Here is a 24,101-nt window from a genome sequence, read left to right on the forward strand (position 1 = left end):
GCTTGTGCTTTCTGGCTTGTGAGTACTTTGATTCACTTGATTAAAGGGACACAGACCATTGCTTTGCCTGACCACTCTGCTGCCTCATCCTTGTATTTGATTAAAGGGACACAGACCATTGCTTTGCCTGACCACTCTGCTGCCTCATCCTTGTATTTGATTAAAGGGACACAGACCATTGCTTTGCCTGACCACTCTGCTGCCTCATCCTTGTACTTGATTAAAGGGACACAGACCATTGCTTTGCCTGACCACTCTGCTGCCTCATCCTTGTATTTGATTAAAGGGACACAGACCATTGCTTTGCCTGACCACTCTGCTGCCTCATCCTTGTATTTGATTAAAGGGACACAGACAATTGCTTTGCCTGACCACTCTGCTGCCTCATCCTTGTACTTGATTAAAGGGACACTGAGCATTGCTTTGCCTAACCACTCTGCCGCCTCATCCTTGTACTTGATTAAAGGGACACTGACAATTGCTTTGCCTGACCACTCTGCCGCATCATACTTGTACTTGATTAAAGGGACATTGACCATTGCTTAAATTCCAATCTGAATACCTGCATCTGTGAGTACAGTTTTCTTTTTCTACAAATTAACCTGTTCATTTTTTGTTCCTGAGTGGGTCACATCCTGGTTTCCTCTCAGCGTGCTAGCGTGTGTTTATTGTTTCACGCTAGCAGTTGTGTCCAATCCTGGACTGATTCTATACGGCTGACAGAACAAACGGGCCATTTATGGACCTCGCTGAGCTTTCCATGGCCGTGGCCCACCAGGGACAATTATTGGGGTCCCATGCTGCACATTTGCAATCCCTGGACTCCAAGCTGGATCAGATAACTGTTTTACTGCAAAGGCTGGTGGCTCCAACACAGCCCAATCCCTCCTCACTGGCTACACCTTCATCTTCGCCTCCTACTATCCAAACTCAAGGGCAAATTGGCCCCAGGATTCCTCTTCCTGACAAATATGATGGTAATCCCGAAGATTGTAGGGGTTTCTTGAACCAATGCTGTCTTCACTTCCGCAACAGCACTGCACTCTTCACTACGCCTTCTTCAAGGATAACTTTCCTTATATCATTGATAAAAGGGAAAGCCCTGACCTGGGTGCCCCCCTAGTTGGAAAAGAACGACCCTATCCTTTAGAATGTGGATTCCTTCCTGACTGTGTTTTCTACTGTCTTTGACAAACCTGGAAGATCTTCAGCTGCAGAAGCCTCTCTTTTAGACCTACGTCAGGGAGCTCAATCCGTGGCACAGTACGCTATTGAGTTCTGCATACTTGCGGCTGAGACCTCTTGGAATCAGGGAGCTCTTAGAGCGGCTTTTCGTAAGGGTCTCTCTGAACATCTTAAGGACGAGTTAGTGTATCGGGACCTCCCAGAATCCCTTGAAGACCTGATTAATCTCTGTATCAGGCTTGACGCTAGGTATAGTGAACGACAACAGGAGAGAGAGAGAGAACACATAAGCCCCTATCTTGCTCTTCTTTCCGCCTGGCATCCCGTTTTTCCAATCCTGTGTCTACTTCGTCTACCACTATCGATCAAACAGAACCGATGGAAGTTGGTACCATAAAGTTAACCGAGACCGAACGCCAGAGAAGACGTTCACTTGGTCTATGCCTATACTGTGGCCTAAAGGGGCATTTGTTGAGGGATTGCCCCACCAGACCAGTAAAAGCCAGGGATTAACTCCAGATCGAGGGACTGAGTTTAAGCCAGATCGAATTCTCCTCCCTCAACAACAAACTTTTTGTACCGGTAACTCTTTATCTCGGAGATCGAAAGATTTACACTCAAGGTCTCATCGATTCAGGTGCTGGTGGCATGTTTATAGATTCCAGCTTGGCAACCATACACAGAATATGTAGGTGAAGTTTGCTCAAAATTCACAATACACTTATTTAAATGAACGAAAAGTAATGTATATTAAACAAGAGGCAAATGCAAGTTAAATTGTAGTGAAAACATTTCAGTTTAATTTGTATTTGCACCAAACAGACATTATATCAGTGTCAGGTGGTCCGCCATTAACTTCACTCTCCCCGGTGAGATTCTGCATCCCAGAAAGCCTTAAATTTCTATCAGAGGAATCTCTGGACCTTCCAGGTTCCACCCTTTTTCATAGAGAATTAAGTGTGTTTAACCGCTGTGAAGTCTGCACTATAATTTCTCTCCAAAAGTAGTGAAGCTCTCTGGGAATCTAAAACTGTCCGTTTTATTTTACATAGAACAAATATAAAGTGCAATATAATTTGTAAGATACACATAAATATACAAAGTATATTACTAATTTGTTGATGTTACACAAAAACCGTTGAAGTTTAACCAGAATTTGTAAAATCACAATACCAAATACACAGCTGTATACAGTATCTAAATGCATTAAAATACAAAATAGAAATGTAATAAAACTTAAAGGACATAATCTGAAGTCTAAAGTAATATAAAATACAAAGCAAAAAATGTAAATGTTGACGTTTGTCAGTATATTTATGAAAATCTTAGTAGTGCTATCCAAATAATATATCAGTTTATGGCAGGGTTATAAACACAATCTTATAATAATTTTCCTTAAAAATAGAAACCCTAATCAACCATGCATCTACTAGACCATACAATTAATATAAATACCTGAACTCTTTTATTTAGTTAATATCCATGAACATTTTTGAAATATATTTGCAATAAAAGAAATATGAAATATTATATGCGCTTGAAAATTATTTAAATATGCTATGCAATAATATATCAGCTTATCTTAAACACCAGCCTTATTTACAAATCTTTTAACATCCAAGCAATACAATTTTTAAACTGTGCTCTTTGGCAATAGGATAATATATATATTATGCTATTTAACTGCAATTTATCCTAATACAAAATTAACTGACAATATCAGAACTTGCATAGATGAGTTACTTAGCCAGACACAGATTTAAACAATACCTAGGCTGTGAAATGCTAACTTGAAAAACACACTGCTTCTTTAAATCTATTAACTGTAAAGGCTATGCATATGACTTATCTTACAAAACCCAGACAACTGTATCTTTAACCCCTTAATGACTGAGGACGTGCAGGGTACGTCCTCAGAAAAAAGGCAGTTAATGCCTGAGAACGTACCCTGCACGTCCTCGGTCTGGAAAGCAGCTGGAAGCGATCCTGCTCGCTTCCAGCTGCTTTCCGGTTATTGCAGTGATGCCTCGATATCGAGGCATCCTGCAATAACATTTTTAAGCCATCCGGTGCAGAGAGAGCCACTCTGTGGCCCTCTCTGCACCGGAGATTGTTGGCTTACCGCGTTGGTGGGTGGGAGGCTGGTGGGAGGCGGGTGGTGGCCATCGATGGCCTTGGCGACGTGCAGGAGGGGCGGGATCGTGGGCGCGCACTGACGCGCGCGCGTGCACGGAAGGGCGGGGGCGGGCGCGTGCACGGGGAGGGAGCGGGTGGGAACCGCTACACTACAGAAAAAAGTAAAAAAAAAAATGCATAAAAAAGGGAATAAAAGTTTTTTTTTTATTAATCAATTAAGGTGTTGGGGTTTGTCTGTTAGGGGGGGTGAATCTACACTACAGAATTTCTATTTTTTTTTAAAAAAAACACGTTTTTTTCTTGAAACTGGGTACTGGCAGACAGCTGCCAGTACCCAAGATGGCCCCCAATAATGCAGAGGGGGAGGGTAAGAGAGCTGTTTTGGGGGTGGATCAGGGAGGTTGGGGGCTAAGGGGGGATTCTACAAAGCAGCATATGTAAATATGCTAAAAAAAAAAGAACAAATTAAAAAAACCTTTTATTTTAGTACTGGCAGACTTTCTGCCAGTACTTAAGATGGCGGGGACAATTGTGGGGTGGGGGAGGGAAGGGAGCTGTTTGGGAGGGATCAGGGGGTCTGATGTGTCAGGTGGGAGGCTGATCTCTACACTAAAGCTAAAATTAACCCTGCAAGCTCCCTACAAACTACCTAATTAACCCCTTCACTGCTAGCCATAATATACGTGTGATGCGCAGCAGCATTTAGCGGCCTTCTAATTACCAAAAAGCAACGCCGAAGTCATATATGTCTGCTATTTCTGAACAAAGGGGATCCCAGAAAAGCATTTACAACCATTTGTGCCATAATTGCATAAGCTGTTTGTAAATAATTTCAGTGAGAAACCTAAAATTGTGAAAAATTTAACGTTTTTTTAAATTTGATCGCATATGGTGGTGAAATGGTGGCATGAAATATACCAAAATGGGCCTAGATCAATACTTGGGGTTGTCTACTACACTACACTAAAGCTAAAATTAACCATACAAGCTCCCTACATGCTCCCTAATTAACCCCTTCACTGCTGGGCATAAAACACGTGTGGTGCGCAGTGGCATTTAGCAGCCTTCTACTTACCAAAAAGCAACGCCAAAGCCATATATGTCTGCTATTTATGAACAAAGGGGATCCCAGAGAAGAATTTACAACCATTTATGCCATAATTGCACAAGTTGTTTGTAAATAATTTCAGTGAGAAACCTAAAGTTTGTGAAAAAATTTGTGAAAAAGTGAACAATTTTTTTTATTTGATTGCATTTGGCGGTGAAATGGTGGCATGAAATATACCAAAATGGGCCTAGATCAATACTTTGGGATGTCTTCTAAAAAAAAATATATACATGTCAATGGATATTCAGGGATTCCTGAAAGATATCAGTGTCCCAATGTAACTAGCACTCATTTTGAAAAAAAGTGGTTTGGAAATAGCAAAGTGCTACTTGTATTTATGGACCTATAACTTGCAAAAAAAGCAAAGAACATGTAAACATTGGGTATTTCTAAACTCAGAACAAAATTTAGAAACTATTTAGCATGGGATTTTTTTGGTGGTTGTAGATGTGTAACAGATTTTGGGGGTCAAAGTTAGAAAAAGTGTGTTTTTTTCCATTTTTTCCTCATATTTTATAAAAAAAATTAGAGTAAATTATAAGATATGATAAAAATAATGGTATCTTTAGAAAGCCCATTTAATGGCGAGAAAAACGGTATATAATATGTGTGGGTACAGTAAATGAGTAAGAGGAAAATTACAGCTAAACACAAACACCGCAAAAATGTAAAAATAGCCTTGGTCCCAAACGGACAGAAAATGGAAAAGTGCTGCGGTCATTAAGGGGTTAAACTGCAGTGACTTTAAAATATCACATGTAATTAGCAGCCCTTTTCTTATACTATATATGTATACACTATATATATATACGTTACCAAAATGATATCCAGCTTCAAGATTTTTCACACCTCATATAAAATAAGTGTAATTGCAATGGAACAGGAGAAGTATGGCCCACTTTGTTTTTATAGTTTGACTGTGTCCCACGCAAAACAGTTTCAGTCAGTTACAAAACTCTGCAGCCAGTCTCCTCCACCTTTTCCTGCATAGCACTATATAGTGTAATCATTGGTGTGAAATATGGGTGGCCCTTCGAAACCTTGTCCCTCTATTGGATAATCTGAATATCCCATTTCCAACAGCCAAAAAGCTTTCTGGCTGTAGTTCTCTCATGGCAACACCGGGTGGCAGCATTACAATTAGACAGCACAAACAAATGCAGCATGACAAAGAAATACAGTTATACATCTTTCTTTAAAATGTATAATAACTACCATAATTTTCTTCATATTAATAAGTTTGTAATACCAATCGCAGCTGGGTAATATCATATTACCTCTCTGGTCATTTTGATATGAGACATGTGTCTAACATTATTTATATTGTATTATATTAGTTTATACTGCCAATTATTCTGAAATTAATGGCATTTATATATTCTAATATGTTTTCTTTCACTTAATATAATATGTTCTATGTCTCCGACAACTTCTGCATATATGAATTGATGCCTGCAATAGAAATGGAAACAATTATTAGAATTGATCTAAGCATTCATATGTCTATGGTCCATCTGAAATAAAATTAAGTATTATTAATCATTTATTTTTAGGTCCACAAACATCTATTTATATTCTTAAAAACACAGAGGTTAAGATATTCATGCTTTCAAAATATGTATGTCTTGTATTTATTTTCCTAGTATATTTTATTTGAAATCTAACTACAGTTGCTTTGAAATCATAATGTAAGCCATGTGTCTTCTCTATGTTATTCTAACCCCAGACACAATGTCTGTGTCACGTGTATTCTGGTGTTATCAGCCACACAGCCTGAGTCACTCAAACAAATCTGTGTTAATTATCAGTCCCTTGAAGAATGTTTGCATCTCTCACATCTTTTCAGACGGATCGGCATTTCCCTTGGAGGAAACCCATATATGGGCCTGTATCCTGTTCTCTTTCAAAATTACTTCCCCCAACATTCCTCTAAGTGACTGTATTAAATTGGGCAGGCCAAATGTTCCATTGTATCAAAGTGCTGTCATTTAACATTGGTTCCCAGGCAATCATACAGAGGTTCCTGAAACTGTGTTAATTTTAAGTTCCTTGCTAAATTATACAATTGCATAATTTAGCATATTGAGTGTGTGAGATCTCCTGTGTAATTGAAGAAGTGGGGGAGAACTGAACCTGTCTGTTTAGCATAACTTTAACAATGAGTGTGGGAGATCTCTTAGAAATAATCCTTTGTTTTACAGACCATGTGCACATCCACAGATTTATTAAATAAAGATAAATATACTTCTATATATTATTTAATAATATTTCAAATACCTTGACACTTTGTTTAATGCTTTTTTCTATAGGTAATTTTTATTTTAAACAGGTTAAAACGTTTTTGTTTTATTTTCCCTTCTTTACCTTCAATGTTTAATTTATTTCTACACTATTGTTTGTCCTCTTTAAAGGTATTTCTTTCTTATACATAGGTATATGTTTTACAATAAAAAGCTAAGGTTTTTTTTTTTTTTGCAGTGGAAAAAGGCTTGAATTAATGCCAGAGTTTAAGCTCCTAGTCATATGTAAAAACCATAAAAATAGTTGCTCCACCCCAAAGAAGTTAATAATATAATACAATATATTCTTCGAAGCAAGGTTCAATTTTACAATTTCTATTCCTTTTAACTTTTGATTGGGAACAAATTAAGGGATTCATTTTTCTGGCACTGATTTTATATATTTACACATATAATAATGTAACTGAGCAAAGAAGAGTACACATGGCAAATATTAGTGGCAATGGGTAATACATCATATGGGCGTATTTTGGCCAACGGCATCAGGACTATTGCAAAGTTAAAGGGACAGTATATCCTACCTTTTTCTCCCCTTTAATTTTTCCCCAAATATCTATTTTACTTGCTGGAGTGTATTAAATTATGTACAAATATGTCCTTTACCTTTATGTCGACATTTGAAATATCTGATTTTGCATGTGGTATTCCTAAAGGGACACTAAACCCAATTTTGTATTTAATGATTCAGATAGAGCATGCAATTTTAAGCAACTTTCTCATTTACTCCTATAATCAAATGTTCTTAGTTCTCTTGCTATCTTTATTTAAAATGCAGGAATGTAAAGCAGAGCCGGACCATTTTTGGTTTAGAACCTTGGTTATGCTTGCTTATTGGTTTGCTAAATGTAACCACCAATAAGCAAACGCTATCCAGGGTGCTGAACCTAAAATGGACTAGTTCCTATGCTTTAAATTCCTGCTTTTTAAATAAAGATAGCAAGAGAACAAAGAAAAATGTGATAATAGGAGTACATTAGAAAGTTGCTTAAAATTGCATGCTCTATCTGAATCATGAAAAAAATTGGGGTTAGTATCCCTTTAACTATACTGAAAGTTCTGTGTAAACATAGCCAGTGGAAGAAATTACACTACTAGTAGGAGAGATACATTATAAAATATTAATTTTCAAATGTTCTCTCTAAATACTGGGCTTTGATTTACAGATAGAGATAAATACAGTATAAGGAAGCATGTGTGTATACAGAAAGTGAAAAAATAAGGAGATCTGATTTCACTATAAGCTCAACCAATTCTGATTGGTTGTGGAGTCAAAGAACAAAACCAGTTATTCCACATGCTAAAATACACCTAAAGGAGCAATTTCTCATACATTTGGCATAATAAGTCACTAGCAACATAAGTTTACAGTACACTATCCCTTTTATTCTGAACAGTTTTTTTTATTATTACAAATATTTGATCCCTGATTGTCTAGTGGGGTAAATAATCTCTCAAATGCATTTCTTTAGTTGTCTGAAATATATGAGACTTATACGAGCTAAAAATGTTCGGTGTTGCGGTAAGGGGGCAACAGATACCTTTCACAACTGGCAATAATGGTCATGCTTGTCTCCATAAATGTCCCAATACATTGAGAAGAGCATAGTTCTCAGATACCAGATAGTGATACCCTAAACACCCTAGCGCTCTCTCGGTGGGAGAGTCCTGGGGAAACGTGTCACCAATAAAGCGACTGTCAAGAGAACCCAAGTTTTCAGCTGCAGAAAGAGATCAGTCCAAATCTTTACGCGTTAATAATTTATATAAACGGCCCATGTAACACCGTACAAAATATGTCATAATCCGTAGCTGTATTCCAGCGAACCGTTATACCCTCAGTAGTGAATGGACCAGGTGGGAGTGTTGGCCAGTTTCATGGGCGTGGTCACGAAATGTAGGCAAGTACCGTATTCTGATTGGCCCGTACTGACATCATGTCCTCGGCGCTCTGTGCTATGATGTCACTGTAAAGATGGCGGTAGTTCGGGCGGGTCTTGGGGGTCCGCGGTTTTCCGGGCTGCTGCTTTACGGGGAAAGTCGCCGGGGGCCAGGCCTAGTGAAAAGAGCGGTTACTGAGCTGAGGAGAGGTGAGACATGGTGTTATAGTTAGGTTTGGGTTGTTTGCATTTGTAAGTCAGTTGCTTATTGCTTTATGCAATAGACGTGCTCTAACTGTACACATGACATGGGACTGAGATGCGAGCCGTGGGTGTGCTCTCAGTCATTGATTTTGTGCATACTAGTGGTAACTGTACTATAAAGTATGTGAATGGGCAATATGTGTTTGGGTATTATGCACTGGATTTGTTTATAATTACAAGGTCTTTCTGCATTCTAAAATCTCTCTCTTTGGTTCCAAACGTTTATTTATTTGTGTTTGCTCCTTTTGTGGTTGAAATTTTCAAGACAGTTGAACATAAAAAAGCCTCTCAAGAAAACATGTATTGCTCAGTTGTTTGCAGTATGTTGACGAGCAAATAACTGTGCGACAAAATTCGAATGAATGAACAGAACTTAAAGGTTCATAGATCCGATTTTTTAATTATCCATAAATCATTGTAATTATGCATAGTGAAACTTTGCAATATACTTTTGTTGCATCCCCCCCCCTCATTCACTTGAGAACTTGAAGTGCAGTTTTACACAATTATTGTTTTATCAGTGTAGTTGCTTTATATATCTCCCTAAGTGGACTATCTCCAGTAAAACAAATCAAATTTGCTTATAAAATAGTCGAAAGACATTGTAAACATTTGTACCAAGATCTTTTGCTATGTAGTTTTTAATTGCAGACGGCTATGTGTATTTATGTACACCGCTATGGAATTTTGTGGCGCTATACAAATTGATAAGTGTGTGTGTGTATATATATATATATATATATATGTCTACACACCCCTGTTAAAATGTCAAGTTTCTGTGATGTAAAAAAATGAGACAAAGATAAATCATTTCAGAACTTTTTCCACCTTTAATGTGACCTATAAACTACACAACTCAATTGAAAAACTGAAATCTTTAAGGTGGAGGGAAGTAAACAAAAAAAACTAAAACAATGTGGTTGCATAAGTGTGCACACTCTCTTATAACTGGGGATGTAGCTGTGTTCAGAATTAAGCATTCAAAACCATGTTAAATAAGTCATCACACACCTGCCATAATTTAAAGTGCCTCTGATTAACCCTGAATAAAGTTTAAGCTGTTCTAGTATGTCTTTCCTGACATTTTCTTAGTCGCGTCCTACACAAAAGCCATGGTCCGCAGAGAGCTTCCAAAGCATCAGAGGGATGTCATTGTTAAGAGGAGAAGGGTACAAAAGAATTTCAAAGGCATTAGTGGAGAACATATGGCACAACAGTGACATTACCAAGAACTGGATGTTCTTGGTAAAGACGAGAAGAAAACTGGTCTGGGAGGCTACCAAGAGGCCTACAGCAACATTAAAGGAGCTGCAGGAATATCTGGCAAGTATTGGCTGTGTAGTACATGTGACAACAATCTCCCGTATTCTTCAAATGTTTGGGCTTTGGGGTAGACAGCAAGACGGAAGCCTTTTCTTACGAAGAAAAACATCCAAGCCCAGCTAAATTGAGCAAAAACACATCTGAAGTCTCCCAAAAGCATGTGAGAAAAGGTGTTATGGTCTGATGAAACCAAGGTTGAACTTTTTGGCAATAATTCCAAAAGATATGTTTGGCTCAAAAACAATACTGCGCATCACCAAAAGAACACCATACCCACAGTGAAGCATGGTGGTGGCAGCATCATGCTTTGGGGCTGTTTTTCTTCAGCTGGAACTGGGGCCTTATTCAAGGTAGAGGGAATTATGAACAGTTCCAAATACCAGTCAATATTGTCATAAAACCTCCAGGCTTCTGCTAGAAAGCTGAACATGAAGAGGAACTTCATCTTTCAGCATGACAACGACCCAAAGCATACCTCCGAATCAACGAAGGAATGGCTTCACCAGAAGAAGACTAAAGTTTTGGAATGGCCCAGACCTGAATCCGATTGAAAATCTGTGGGGTGATCTGAAGAGGGCTGTGCACAGGAGATGCCCTCGCAATCTGACAGATTGAGTATTTTTGCAAAGAAGGGTGGGCAAATCTTGCCAAGTCAAGATGTGCCATGCAGAAAGACTCATACCCAAAAAGACTAAGTGCTGTAATAAAATCAAAAGTTGCTTCAACAAAGTATTATTTTAAGGGTGTGCACACTTATGCAACCACATTTTTTTATTTTTACTTCCCTTCACCTAAAAGATTTCAGTTTTGTTTTTCAATTGAGTTGCATAGTTTGTAGGTCACATTAAAGGTGGAAAAAGTTCTGAAATGATTTCTTTGTCTCATTTTTTTTTTTACACCTCAGAAACCTGCCATTTTAACAGGAGTGTGTAGACTTTTTATATCGTGTGTGTATATATATATATATATATATATATATATATATATATATATATATATATATATATATATATATATATATATATACACACACACTCACACACACGTGGAAATTTCCAAAAAAACTACTTGTCCAAGGGACTAAAGCGGGAGCCCAATCTACTTGTCCTGATTTGCAAAATAATAACCAAAACTGTATTTAAAAAAGGTTTTTATTTAACTGAATAAGATATTCTAATTTTTACAAAAAAAATATTAAATAAAAGAAGCAATAAATTACCTAAACATACGCATACCCTGGACATTCTTGCTTTAGTATGTCAGAATGAAACGCCAAGGGTGCCGGGCGCTGTGAGGAGCAGTAGTCTTAAAAAGGGCCAATAATTAAAGTGGAGTACACCAAGCACCATATTTAAGTTCCTAGAAAATAAGACAGGGCTCAACATTTCAAGTCCTAAGCTACTAGCCAGGCCAAAACATTACTTGCCACTTCAGATCCTACCCATCACCCGTCCACACCATGTCCTATACCCACACCTGTATCTTCAATAGAATATAGTGTAGAGATCACTATACCAAGTCCTAATCCTAACATATTTATGCTGCCCACCCCTCAACTAATATGCAACTTTTAGCGCCGCACAGAGTTTTAATCAGGTACTCAGATCAGGTAGTACAATGTGCTGTGCGTCCAGATTTTTTTTTGAGGTGCATGCAGGGGAGGGCTGGCAATTTTTTGGCCCAGGGGGAAAGTATTACCCAGTAGCCCAGGTACAACAACTCCACCCATTTCAATTTTATAATCACAATTTAAAACAAAACTAGCAAGGCAGTTTAAAATAGCATTTTAAATATGCACAGTATATCATCAATCAAGTGCCAAATTGCAAAATTTCTGTACAGACATATTTTACATGCATTCATAAGGGCTTCAACATATTCTCTGCTCTGAAGGGTTATTGGGAGAAAAAAAACCTAATGCATGTATCCACTTCAGGATAGTTGTTGGAGGTCTAATTACAGTGTGAACTTCAAAAAAACTTCCATTCTCTAACTGAGCATCTAGAGACTGCTAATTTCATGAATCTTTTATTTAGTTAGTATGGAGAGAATAAAAAAAAAAAGAACCTGTAATAATGATTGTAATATAATGATAAGCAGCTATATTTGTAGCAGAGACATAAACAGGAATGTGTTTGTATTTACTTTGTATGGCAGAGTATAGTGTATATTGATATTTTACATTTCAAGACATTCAAAATGCCAGAAACTAATGAACCATTCTATAAACTGACAAGTGTGTTCTTTACAAAGCTGCATAAAAGGGTCACCTTTTATATTTCTTTTTATTTCTGTGCTTTTATTGTTTAAATAGATAGTTGTGAAGTAAACATGAGATCTGACAGTTCCAAAAAAAGTACACTGTTGAGAAAGTCTAATACTGTGGGCATATTTTACATTGAAAAGTGCTGCTTTACAATAAACCAGAGAGTTGAATTTAAGTTACTTTGGCATTTGGCTGTAGAGAAGCCAGGACACTTGCTGTAATCATAGCTGTTCTTTTACTTCACTCTGACCATATCCACTCAGTGTGGCTTAATTGTGAGGGTGCCATAAGATCTAGCTTGCATTAAATAATGCTAGTATGTTCAGTGTGGTCTCCCCTCCTCTCTACAGGAGCTCCTGACTGTGCCTTCTTTGTTCTTACTGAGGGATTCCCCTCTTTGCCGACAGTGCTGTCTGCAAAGAGGGGAATCCCTCAGTAAGAACAACTGAGGCACAAGCTTCACAGGAGTTCCGGTAGAGAGGCGGGGAGACCACACTGAAACCTACTACACTAGTAAGGATCTGCAGTGAACCAAGTGGGGGGCAAAAGACTAGGTGAAAACACTTGCCTACATGTTACCCGCGCTTCTCAGTGACTCAAGGCGACATTGGAGTGCTCCACCTATGTTGCAGTGGGATGGTTAATAGCAAGTGTGCTTATTAACTGAAAATTCTCATAGCCCAAAATGTATTGCACACTTTCTTTTTACTGCAGCGCGCTCTCATGTGCTCCTCTTCCTGCGTACACTTACAATGTCCACAACAGTGTGGGCATTACATTTGAGATTTAGCCCTTAAATTTGTATGGGAACTTTATGATTTTAGCAAGGTTTGCAATCAGGGGTGATCCGAGCATTGGAACATTATTTAAATAAACAAATTATTTGTTATGCTGTTTTGGTGCCTGCTCCCAGATTATTTCATTAGCTAATAGCTACATGCTTTTGAAGCAAGTACTGACAGCGCCGTGTACTGGCTGTTGTGTAACAACCCCAGCAGTGGAAAGGTATAGGGAGAGCACTTAATAAAGTTAAAGGGATCATAAACACCCGCACATCTGATATTCCTGAGAGATTAACGGCGCGGGAGAATGCTGCTATAATAAACATGTGCAGTTGCTTTGTGATTTATGATCATGTTAACGTTGAAGGTGCCTGTTTGAAAGCAAAAATCACTAATCTACATCTTGCCAGCGCTTCTCAGTGACTCGAGGCGACACTGGAGCTCTCCACCTATGCTACGCTGCCTGCTACTCTTACAAGCTGTAAGTCATAAACCCAGCGCTTCGCTCTGTATAGCCTGTGTGAGGTGGCACCTGATTAGCGCTCCATATGCTCCACCACACCCCCTGCTGGCCGCTTTAAAAATAATAATAAAATAAAAAAAGCTCTAGCACTGCTGCGGTCTGCTTGCCCGCAGCAGGGCTAAATGTAAATAAAAAGCACATGCACGGCCCACGGAACTGCACCGATGATAGGAATTGCACATCATATATATATATATATATATATATATATATATATATATATATATATATATATATATATATATATATATATATATATATATATATATATATATATATATATATATATATATATATATATATATATATATATATATATATATATATATTTATATTATTTTTTTTTTTTTTTTTTTTTTTTTTTTTTCTCTTTAGTCAGGTTGTCTAAAATATATGAACTAAACTTGTCCGGGTAAAATCCAAGCGGCTGTGGCTAAAGGCCGATGTTTGATTCACCGCATCAAACGTATATAGCATGCACTGTAATTTCCCCCTCATCTTCACTATCCCTTTTTTTTTTTTTTTTTGCCTCCGCCTGGTGAAGCCCCCCATTGTAAGCCTCATTCTCCAAGGTTAATTTGGTGTGGATGCCAGAGGATCCTTGAACCCCCCAGGTGGAGGCAAAAGAAATAATGTAGATGGGAGAATTATGGCATATCGGTCCTTACTCACAGCCGCTTAAGTAATGTCTGTTTTTTTTTACCCTGGTAATCCTAGGATTATTCAGATTTTTTTTTTTTTTTTTTTTAAACTTTACCCGTAACATTTTAAATGTCTGAAGCATATGTGGTGTTTTATTATTTATATGGCTCTCAACTTCCCAGTCCTGCACTTCTTCTCCAACTATCATTGTTAGATGAGTGCTTCTGTTGTGCAACTGACTTATTCCTGTTCTTTCTGGGCCACATGTATATGTTTTTGAATTTGTGTGTTACGCTTGTCGTGGTAAAGAATTATCTATTTCAAGTTAAACAAGTTTTTTATTTTTGCGTTTATTCACCAGACTGAATGATAAAGAAAACATTGGAAGTCTGATATGTTTCACTGCATATGGAGGTGTTTCATTTAGCACTCTTCTGACTATAGTATATCCTTTTTTTTTCCAATATACTTCCATTAAGAAAAAATGCTCTTAGTAAAATATATTTCTGGTCCAGGGGCATACACGCACATGCCACGTGTGACTAGAGCAGTGTTTCTCAACTGCGGTCCTCAAGTACCCCCTACAGACAAGGTTTTTATTGTAGCTGAACCAGTGCACAGGTGAAATCAGCTGATCAGTAACCATGGTTACTAGCTTGCTCTCACTCATCAGCTGATTATTACACCTGTGCACTGGTTCAGCTATAATGAAAACCTGACCGTTTGTGGGTACTTGAGGTTGAGAAAAAGTTGACTAGAGGATCAGGAATCAAAAACCATTCCTGCTCAGAGAGCTGCTATTGTGTTTTGTGTAAGTGAAGACTTAAAGAGAATGTCAAGTTTAATGAGTGCCCGGTTTTTAAAAAATACAGTACTCTTAAAAACAGGGGCACATTCATTAAACTTTAAATTTAAGATTTTTTCCCCCCCCCCAAATGCTTACATTTTTCTTTATAAAAACAGCTCCTGCTGTTCTTAGCACAGCAATGACGAATCCGGCTTTCTCCAATCATTGCGTGCCCCCGAAGGCGTCCAGCTCCTGAGGCCACGCAATAATTTGAGCAAGCCGGATTCGTCATTGCTATGCAAAGTACAGCAGGAGTTGCTGGCGGAGGATCGCCGGCCGGTCTGATTTAATCAAGGAAACTAAGTTTTTGAATAGACGCTTAAATGTAAAGTTTAATGAATGGAAGTGCTCCTGTTTTTAAGAGTATTTTTTAAAACTGGCCACTTTCTCATTAAACTTGCCATTCACTTTATTTTGCGTTATAAAACACAGCTGTGTCTCTGAAAATGGTGGTCAACAAATCTGTTTTAAATTTAAGAGCCAGATAGCTGTGTGTGTATATATAATTTATTTATACACAAATATACATACACACAAGATTAGGCTGGGACCCCCCCCCCCCATTCCCTGCATATTAAAAGACCCATAAGACAAAGGAGCAAGCTTGAATCTGTAGACATCAGTATAAATCTAAAACTTTTGGGGCTTGTTTAGGAGTCTGAAAATCAGCACAGTGCTATTTAAAGTGAATGTAAATTCTCCCTTTTTTAGTAATCAATATTAATTCATAATCGGTGTATTAGTCAAAACTCCTTTTTTTTTTTTTTTAAAACAAAATTCTCAAAATATCACATTTTAAATGTAAACTTATCGTTTTTTTTTAACTCCTCCCATCCATTTCTTCCTGTATTTCTGCTGCATTACGTATAGAGCGGTCCCACCCGCTCTATTACGTGTTTGAAAAGCGTGTTCACAATGTTTTGTTTTCTCTTGCAAGGTGTATCCAGTCCACGGATTCATCCTTTACTTGTGGGATATTCTCATTCCCTACAGGAAGTGGCAAAGAGAGCACACAGCAGAGCTGTCCATCTAGCTCCACCCCCCAGTCATTCTCTTTGCCGGCTCTAAGCACTAGGGTCTCTCTACGGGAGGGTAAAGTGAATGCAGTGTTAAAATTGTAGTTTTTATTATCTTCAATCAAAAGTTTATTTTAAATGGTACCGGTTTGTACTATTTACTCTCTAGCAGAAAAGTGATGAAGATTTCTGCTGAGGAAAATGATTTTAGCATGTTGTAACTAAAATCCATTGCTGTTCCCACACAGGACTGAGGAGTACCAGAAAACTTCCAGTTGGGGGGGAACGGTTTGCAGGGTAATCTGCAATGAGGTATGTTCAGTCATTTATTTCTAGACAAGACTGAGATAATGCTAGAAGAGACTGACAATATCCCCATGAGGGGAGGGTAAGCTATGTTGACAGACTTAGTAAGGAATTGAATGCTTACATAACAGGGCTAATTATGCTGGTTGACACTGATTCAGGGCAATCGATTGTTTATTTAAGAAAAATATCGTTTGTAGACACTTTGAAAGTCCTTTTGGGGTTCTTTCTGGGGTTATTACCCACATGGCTGTTTTTTTTATTCACTTAAGAGTGATTTACTAGGCCTCACAGCTCCGGAGTAGAGTGGGAGGGGCCTAATTTCACACCTCAGATGCACAGTTAGAATTGCAGAGAAGTTCATGCTGCTTCACATGGATGGTCCTGCTGCTGTTTGAGGGCCTTATAGAAGCTATATTCCCCCAAATCTGATCCCTAAGGGCAGGTAGGGCCACAGCAAGGCTGTGGCACGGTGCTGTACTATTTTTAACCGGGTGTTGGTTAGAGGTTGCTGGGGTTAATAGTTTTGAAACTTGTGGTGCAATCTTATTAAGGCTTTAGGTACATACTGTGAAAATTTCATTTTTCACTGTTTAGTAAAATTGTGTGCTCTTTATCTCTTAAAGGCACAGTAACGTTTTTTTCAAATTGTGTTTTTTATTTGATTAAAGTGATTTCCAAGCCTGCTTGTGTATATTACTAGTCTATTAAACATGTCTGACACTAAGGAAAATCCTTGTTCAATGTGTTTAGAAGCCATTGTGGAACCCCCTCTCAGAATGTGTCCCACTTGTACTGATATCTCTATACACTTTAAAGATCATATTGTTGCACTTAAGAATGTGGCCCAAGATGATTCTCAGACTGAAGGTAACGAGGGTAGCCCGTCTGCCTCTCCCCAATTGTCACAACCAGTTACGCCCGCGCAAGTGACGCCTAGTACCTCTAGTGGGTCTAACCCTTTTACATTACAAGACTTAGCGGCAGTCATGGATAATTCTCTTACAGCCTTCTTATCTAAACTGCCCGTGTAACCCGCAAAGCGTGACAGCTCCGTTTTAAGAACAGATTATGAGCATTCTGACGCTTTGGTAGCCGTATCCGATATACCCTCACAACGCTCTGAAGTGGGAGCGAGGGATTTGATGTCTGAGGGAGAAGTCTCAGTCAGGAAGGGTTCCTCCTCAGACAGATTCAGATACATTGGCTTTTAAATTTAAACTAGAACACCTCCGCGTTTTGCTTAGGGAGGTATTAGCTACTCTGGATGACTGCGACCCTTTAGTGATCCCAGAGAAATTGTGTAAAATGGACAAGTAGCTAGAGGTCCCTGTTTACATGGATACGTTTCCGGTCCCTAAGAGGATTGCGGATATCGTTACTAGGGAGTGGGATAGACCAGATGTTCCCTTTGCTCCCCCTCCTGTTTTTAAGAAAATGTTCCCCATACCTGACCCTGTATGGGACTCGTGGCAGACGGTCCCTAAGGTTGAGGGGGCTGTTTCTACACTTGCTAAACGCCCAACCATACCAATTGAAGACAGTTGTGCTTTTAAAGACCCTATGGATAAGAAGTTAGAGGGTTTACTTAAGAAAATTTTGTTCAACAAGGTTTTCTTCTCCAACCTATTGCCTGCATTATTCCTGTAACTACTGCAGCTGGTTTGAGGCGCTGGAAGACTCGCTCCAGACGGAGACCTCATTTGAGGAAATTATGGATAGAATTAAGGCTCTAAAGCTAGCTAATTCTTTTATCACTGACGCCGCTTTCCAAATAGCTAAGTTAGCAGCAAAAAATTCAGGTTTTGGCGCGCAGGGCGATATGGCTAAAGTCCTGGTCGGCCGATGTGTCGTCTAATTCCAAGCTTTTGAACATTCCATTCAAAGGAAAGACCCTCTTCGGGCCTGAATTGAAAGAGATTATTTCAGATATCACCGGGGGAAAAGGCCATGCTCTCCCTCAGGACAAGCCCTTTAAGACAAAGAACAAAGCTAATTTTCGTTCCTTTCGCAATTTCAGGAACGGCCCCGCTTCATCCTCTCTGGCTGCAAAGCAAGAGGGTAACGCTTCACAGCCCAAGGCAACCTGGAAACCTTACCAGGGCTGGAATAAGGGTAAACAGGCCAAAAAGCCTGCAGCTGCCACCAAGACAGCATGAAGGGGTAGCCCCCGATCCGGGACCGGATCTAGTAGGGGGCAGACTCTCTCTCTTCGCTCAGGCCTGGGCAAGAGATGTACACGATCCTTAGGCATTAGAGATTGTAGCCCAGGGATACCTTTTTTAGAATTCAAGAACTCTCCTCCAAGGGGAAGGTTCCACATTTCTCGTCTGTCTACAGATCAGAAAGAGGCGTTTTTACACTGTGTAGAAGATCTACATACAATGGGAGTTATCCACCCAGTTCCAAATGCAGAACAAGGACTGGGGTTTTACTCAAACCTGTTTGTGGTTCCCAAGAAAGAAGGAACTTTCAGACCAATCCTGGATCTCAAAATTCTAAACAAATTCCTCAGAGTCCCATCATTCAAGATGGAGACCATTCGGACAATCTTACCAATGATCCAGGAGGGTCAATATATGACTACCGTGGATCTAAAGGATGCGTATCTGCATATTCCTATCCACAAAGATTATCACCAGTTTCTCAGGTTCGCCTTTCTGGACAAGCATTATCAGTTTGTGGCTCTTCCTTTCGGGTTGGCCACTGCTACCAGAATTTTCACAAAGGTGCTAGGGTCCCTCCTGGTGGTTCTAAGACCGCGGGGCATAGCAGTGGCGCCTTACCTAGACGACATCTTAATTCAGGCGTCAACTTTCCAAAGAACCAAGTCTCACACGGAGATTGTATTGGCCTTTTTGAGGTCTCACGGGTGGAAGGTGAACGTAAAAAAGAGTTCTCACAAGTGAGTCCCCTCACAAGAGTTCCATTCCTAGGAACACTAATAGACTCGGTAGAAATGAAAATATTTCTGACAGAGGTCAGAAAGTTAAAACTGTTAACTACTTGCCAAGCTCTTCATTCCATTCCTCGGCCATCTGTAGGTCAGTGCATGGAGGCAATCGGATTAATGGTAGCGGCAATGGACATAGTCCCTTTTGCTCGGATACACCTCAGACCACTGCAACTATGCATGCTCAAACAGTGTAATGGGGATTATGCAGATTTGTCTCCTCAAATTCAGTTGGACCAGGAGACCAGAGATTATCTTCTCTGGTGGTTGTCTCAGGGAATATGTTTCCGCAGGCCAGAGTGGATCATTGTAACGACCGACGCCAGTCTGTTAGGCTGGGCTGCGGTCTGGGACTCCCTGAAAGCTCAGGGCTTATGGTCTCGGGAAGAAACTCTTCTCCCGACAAACATTCTGGAACTGAGGGCGATTATTCAACGCTCTTCAGGCATGGCCTCAACTAGCTGCGGCCAAATTCATCAGATTTCAGTCGGACAACATCACGACTGTAGCTTACGTCAATCATCAGGGGGGAACAAAGAGTTCCCTAGCAATGACGGAAGTAACCAAAATAATCAGGTGGGCAGAGGATCACTCCTGCCATCTTTCAGCAATTCACATCCCAGGAGTATACAACTGGGAGGCGGATTTTCTAAGTCGTCAGACTTTTCACCCGGGGGAGTGGGAACTCCACCCGGAGGTATTTGCTCAGCTTTGGGGCACTACAGAGTTGGATCTGATGGCGTCCCGTCAGAACACCAAACTTCCTCTCTACGGGTCCAGGTCCCGGGATACCAAGGCGGTATTGATAGATGCTCTAGCAGCGCCTTGGTCCTTCAATCTGGCTTATGTTTTTCCACCGTTTCCTCTCCTCCCGCGTCTGGTTGCCAGAATCAAGCAGGAGAAGGCTTTGGTGATTCTGATAGCGCCTGCGTGGCCACGCAGGACTTGGTATGCAGACCTAGTGGACATGTCTTTTGTCCCACCATGGACATTGCCAATGAGACAGGATCTTCTGATACAGGGTCCGTTCAAGCATCCAAATTTAGTTTCTCTACGTCTGACTGCTTGGATATTGAACGCTTAATTCTATCAAAGCGTGGGTTCTCCGAGTCAGTTATAGATACTCTGATTCAGGCTAGAAAGCCTGTCACCAGGAAAATCTACCATAAGATATGGTGGAAATATCTTTGTTGGTGTGAATCCAAGGGTTACTCATGGAGTAAGATTAGGATTCCCAGGATATTGTCCTTTCTCCAAGAAGGATTGAAGAAAGGATTGTCAGCTAGTTCCTTAAAAGGACAAATATCTGCTTTGTCTATCCTGTTACACAAGCGTCTCGCAGATGTACCAGACGTTCAAGCGTTTGCTCAGGCTTTAGTCAGAATCAAGCCTGTCTATAAACCTGTGGCTCCGCCATGGAGCTTGAATCTAGTTCTTTCAGTTCTTCAAGGGGTTCCGTTTGAACCTTTACATTTCATAGAAATTAAGTCTTGGAAAGTTTTTTGTTTTTGATAGCTATCTCTTCTGCTCGAAGAGTTTCAGAATTATTTGCCTTACAGTGTGATTCACCTTACCTGGTGTTCCACGCAGATAAGGTAGTTTAAGCCTGGTTTTCTTCCTAAAGTTGTTTCTAACAAGAATATTATCCAGGAAATAGTTGGTCCTTCTCTGTGTCCTAATCCATTTTCGAAAAAGGAATGTCTATTACACAATCTTGATGTAGCTTGTGCTTTAAAGTTCTATTTACAAGCAACTAAGGATTTCAGACAAACATCTTCCTTTTTTGTTATCTATTCTGGTAAGAGGAGAGGTCAGAAAGCGACTGCTACCTCTCTTTCCTTTTGGCTGAAAAGCATCATCCGTTTGGCCTATGAGACTGCTGGCCAGCAGCCTCCTGAAACGATTACTGCTCATTCTACTAGAGCAGTGGCTTCCACATGGGCTTTCAAAAATGAGGCCTCTGAACAGATTTGTAAGGCAGCGACTTGGTCTTCACTGCATACTATTTTCCAAATTTGCTATTTTTGGGAGAGAGGTTTTGCAAGCAGTGGTGCCTTCCGTTTAAGGTACCTGTCTTGTTCCCTCCCTTCATCCGTGTCCTAAAGCTTTGGTATTGGTATCCCACAAGTAAAGGATGAATCCGTGGACTGGATACACCTTGCAAGAGAAAACAGAATTTATGCTTACCTGATAAATTACTTTCTCTTGCGGTGTATCCAGTCCACGGCCCGCCCTGGCATTTAAGTTTCTCCTTTTTCTTCCTAACCTTTGGTCGAATGACTGGGGGGTGGAGCTAGAGGGGGAGCTATATGGACAGCTCTGCTGTGTGGTCTCTTTCTCATTTCCTGTAGGGAATGAGAATATCCCACAAGTAAAGGATGAATCCGTGGACTGGATACACCGCAAGAGAAAGTAATTTATCAGGTAAGCATTAATTCTGTTTTTTTTGCGCATGCGTTTAACATTCAGTGCCTAATATGCACATGCGTTAGTAAATTATTAGGCAATCGCTATCGTAACTGCAATTTTAAATGCGCATGTGTACTGACTGCATATCTTGTAAAAGCTTCTAAATCAATCAGCAGTTGATGAACGCATGCGCATAAAGAAATTGTGACGTCTCCGAAAAGGGGCTGGACGCCACGGGGTATGAAAGATTAGTTGAATACAGTGTCAATCAACGTTAGAAATGCGGTCAAAAATGGCGGGCGAGCAAGGCGATTCACCAAAATTTCGGCTGCATTTTTGGCTATTTCGATTTTTTTTTTTTTTGCCTGTTTCGGTAAAAATATTGTGTAGCCGGTTTCAAATTTGATGCTAGCCTAGAGCTGCTGTTTAAGTTTATTACTTGACTTACTGTTCTGCATATAATGTGTTTTCTAGGACTATACCTTATTTGGATAATTGGTAAAAAATAAAAAAAAACTTAAATATGATTTAGTTACATAGAACTAAATAAAGAATAATACAGTATATTGATATTTATAATTTGATTTATTTATAATGGCATTTTTTGCTTTTTTTTTTTTCTTGGTAAAATTTGTGTTTTAAGATATTTTTGTCTAATTTTAGTGTGTTACTTTCAATAAAAGTGTGGGCTTTTTTTATTGGCTCTAATTATGGGAAAAAAAAAACTAAAAAAAAAAATAATTTGAAAAAAATACATTTTCGGTATCAGTTTCGGTTTTTGGCCAAGTGCATCCCGGATTTTTGGATTCGGTTTCGGTCCAGAATTTCCATTTTGGTGCATCACTAACATTTATGAAAAGAAAAATCTAGTGTACAATGTCCCTTTAAGAGAAACAAATCCAATTGCTTTATTCCATTGGTCTGATGAAGGAATGCATTCCCCCGAAACGTCACTATCGATTTTAAAGCAATTGGATTTGTTTTCATAAATCCAGAGTGCTTTGTCTTTATAATATTGAATTTATTCTAGAGTGCTGGCCCTTATTTATATATCTATCTCCCCACATCCTAGGGGTAGAATTCTAGTGGGTTTGTCAAGCCCTGCAAGTCTGAAAAAAGGTGCAATTTTTGAATGCTAGGGCACTAACAGCAGTGTTCTTTGCAGAACATTTTGCCCCCCCCAGCTGGCATTATAAAGAAGCTGGATGGGTGGCAAAGTAATACTGACATTTTGTATCATTTTATAAAGGTTACTTGCACAAATTTTAAGTGATGGTAAATCTTAGCGTTTTGTGTAGTATGATGCTATATTTGTAAACTTTTTTTTATTTTTTTTTATTTGCTTTAACCCCTTAATGACTGGACCATTTTTCAATTTTCTTACCCTTAATGACAATGGCTATTTTTACATTTCTGCAGTGTTTGTGTTTAGCTGTAATTTCCCTCTTACTCATTTACTGTACCCACACATATTATATACCGTTTTTCTCACCATTAAATGGACTTTCTAAAGATACCACTATTTTCATCATATCTTATAATTTACTAAAAAAAAAAAAAAAAATATGAGGAAAAAATGGAAAAAATCACACTTTTTTTAACTTTGACCCCCAAAATCTGTTACACATCTACAATCGCCAAAAAACACCCATGCTAAATAGTTTTCTAAATTTTGTCCTGAGTTTAGAAATACCCAATGTTTACACGTTCTTTGCTTTTTTGCAAGTTATGGGGCAATAAATACAAGTAGCACTTCGCTATTTCCAAACCACTTTTTTTCAAAATTAGCGCTAGTTACATTGGAACCCTGATATCTGTCAGGAATACCTGAATATCCCTTGACAGGTATATATTTTTTTTAGAAGACAACCCAAAGTATTGATCTAGGCCCATTTTGGTATATTTCATGCCACCATTTCACCGCCAAATGCGATAAAAAAAAAAAAAGTTCACTTTTTCACAAAATTTGTCACAAACTTTAGGTTTCCCACTGAAATTATTTACAAACAGCTTCTGCAATTATGGCACAAATGGTTGTAAATGCTTCTCTGGGATCCCCTTTTTTCAGAAATAGCAGACTTATATGGCTTTGGGGTTGCTTTTTGGTAATTAGAAGGCCGCTAAATGCCGCTGCGCACCACACGTGTTTTATGCCCAGGAGTGA

The 24,101-nt window shown here is 39.1% G+C and overlaps 1 protein-coding gene across 1 annotated transcript in view; it reads left to right on the forward strand.

Moving 5' to 3' along the window:
• The first annotated feature begins 8,698 nt into the window (after positions 1-8,698).
• MAP1S (microtubule associated protein 1S) overlaps positions 8,699-24,101 on the forward strand; it is a 214,921-nt gene continuing 199,518 nt past the window's right edge. The window contains exon 1 of the mRNA XM_053702868.1: positions 8,699-8,816. Within this exon, the coding sequence (XP_053558843.1) occupies positions 8,702-8,816 (115 nt within the window). The 5' untranslated portion in view covers positions 8,699-8,701. The remainder of the gene's footprint in view (positions 8,817-24,101) is intronic.

This window comes from Bombina bombina, chromosome 2 (assembly GCF_027579735.1).
Source record: "Bombina bombina isolate aBomBom1 chromosome 2, aBomBom1.pri, whole genome shotgun sequence".
In the NCBI taxonomy this organism is placed as follows: domain Eukaryota; kingdom Metazoa; phylum Chordata; class Amphibia; order Anura; family Bombinatoridae; genus Bombina; species Bombina bombina.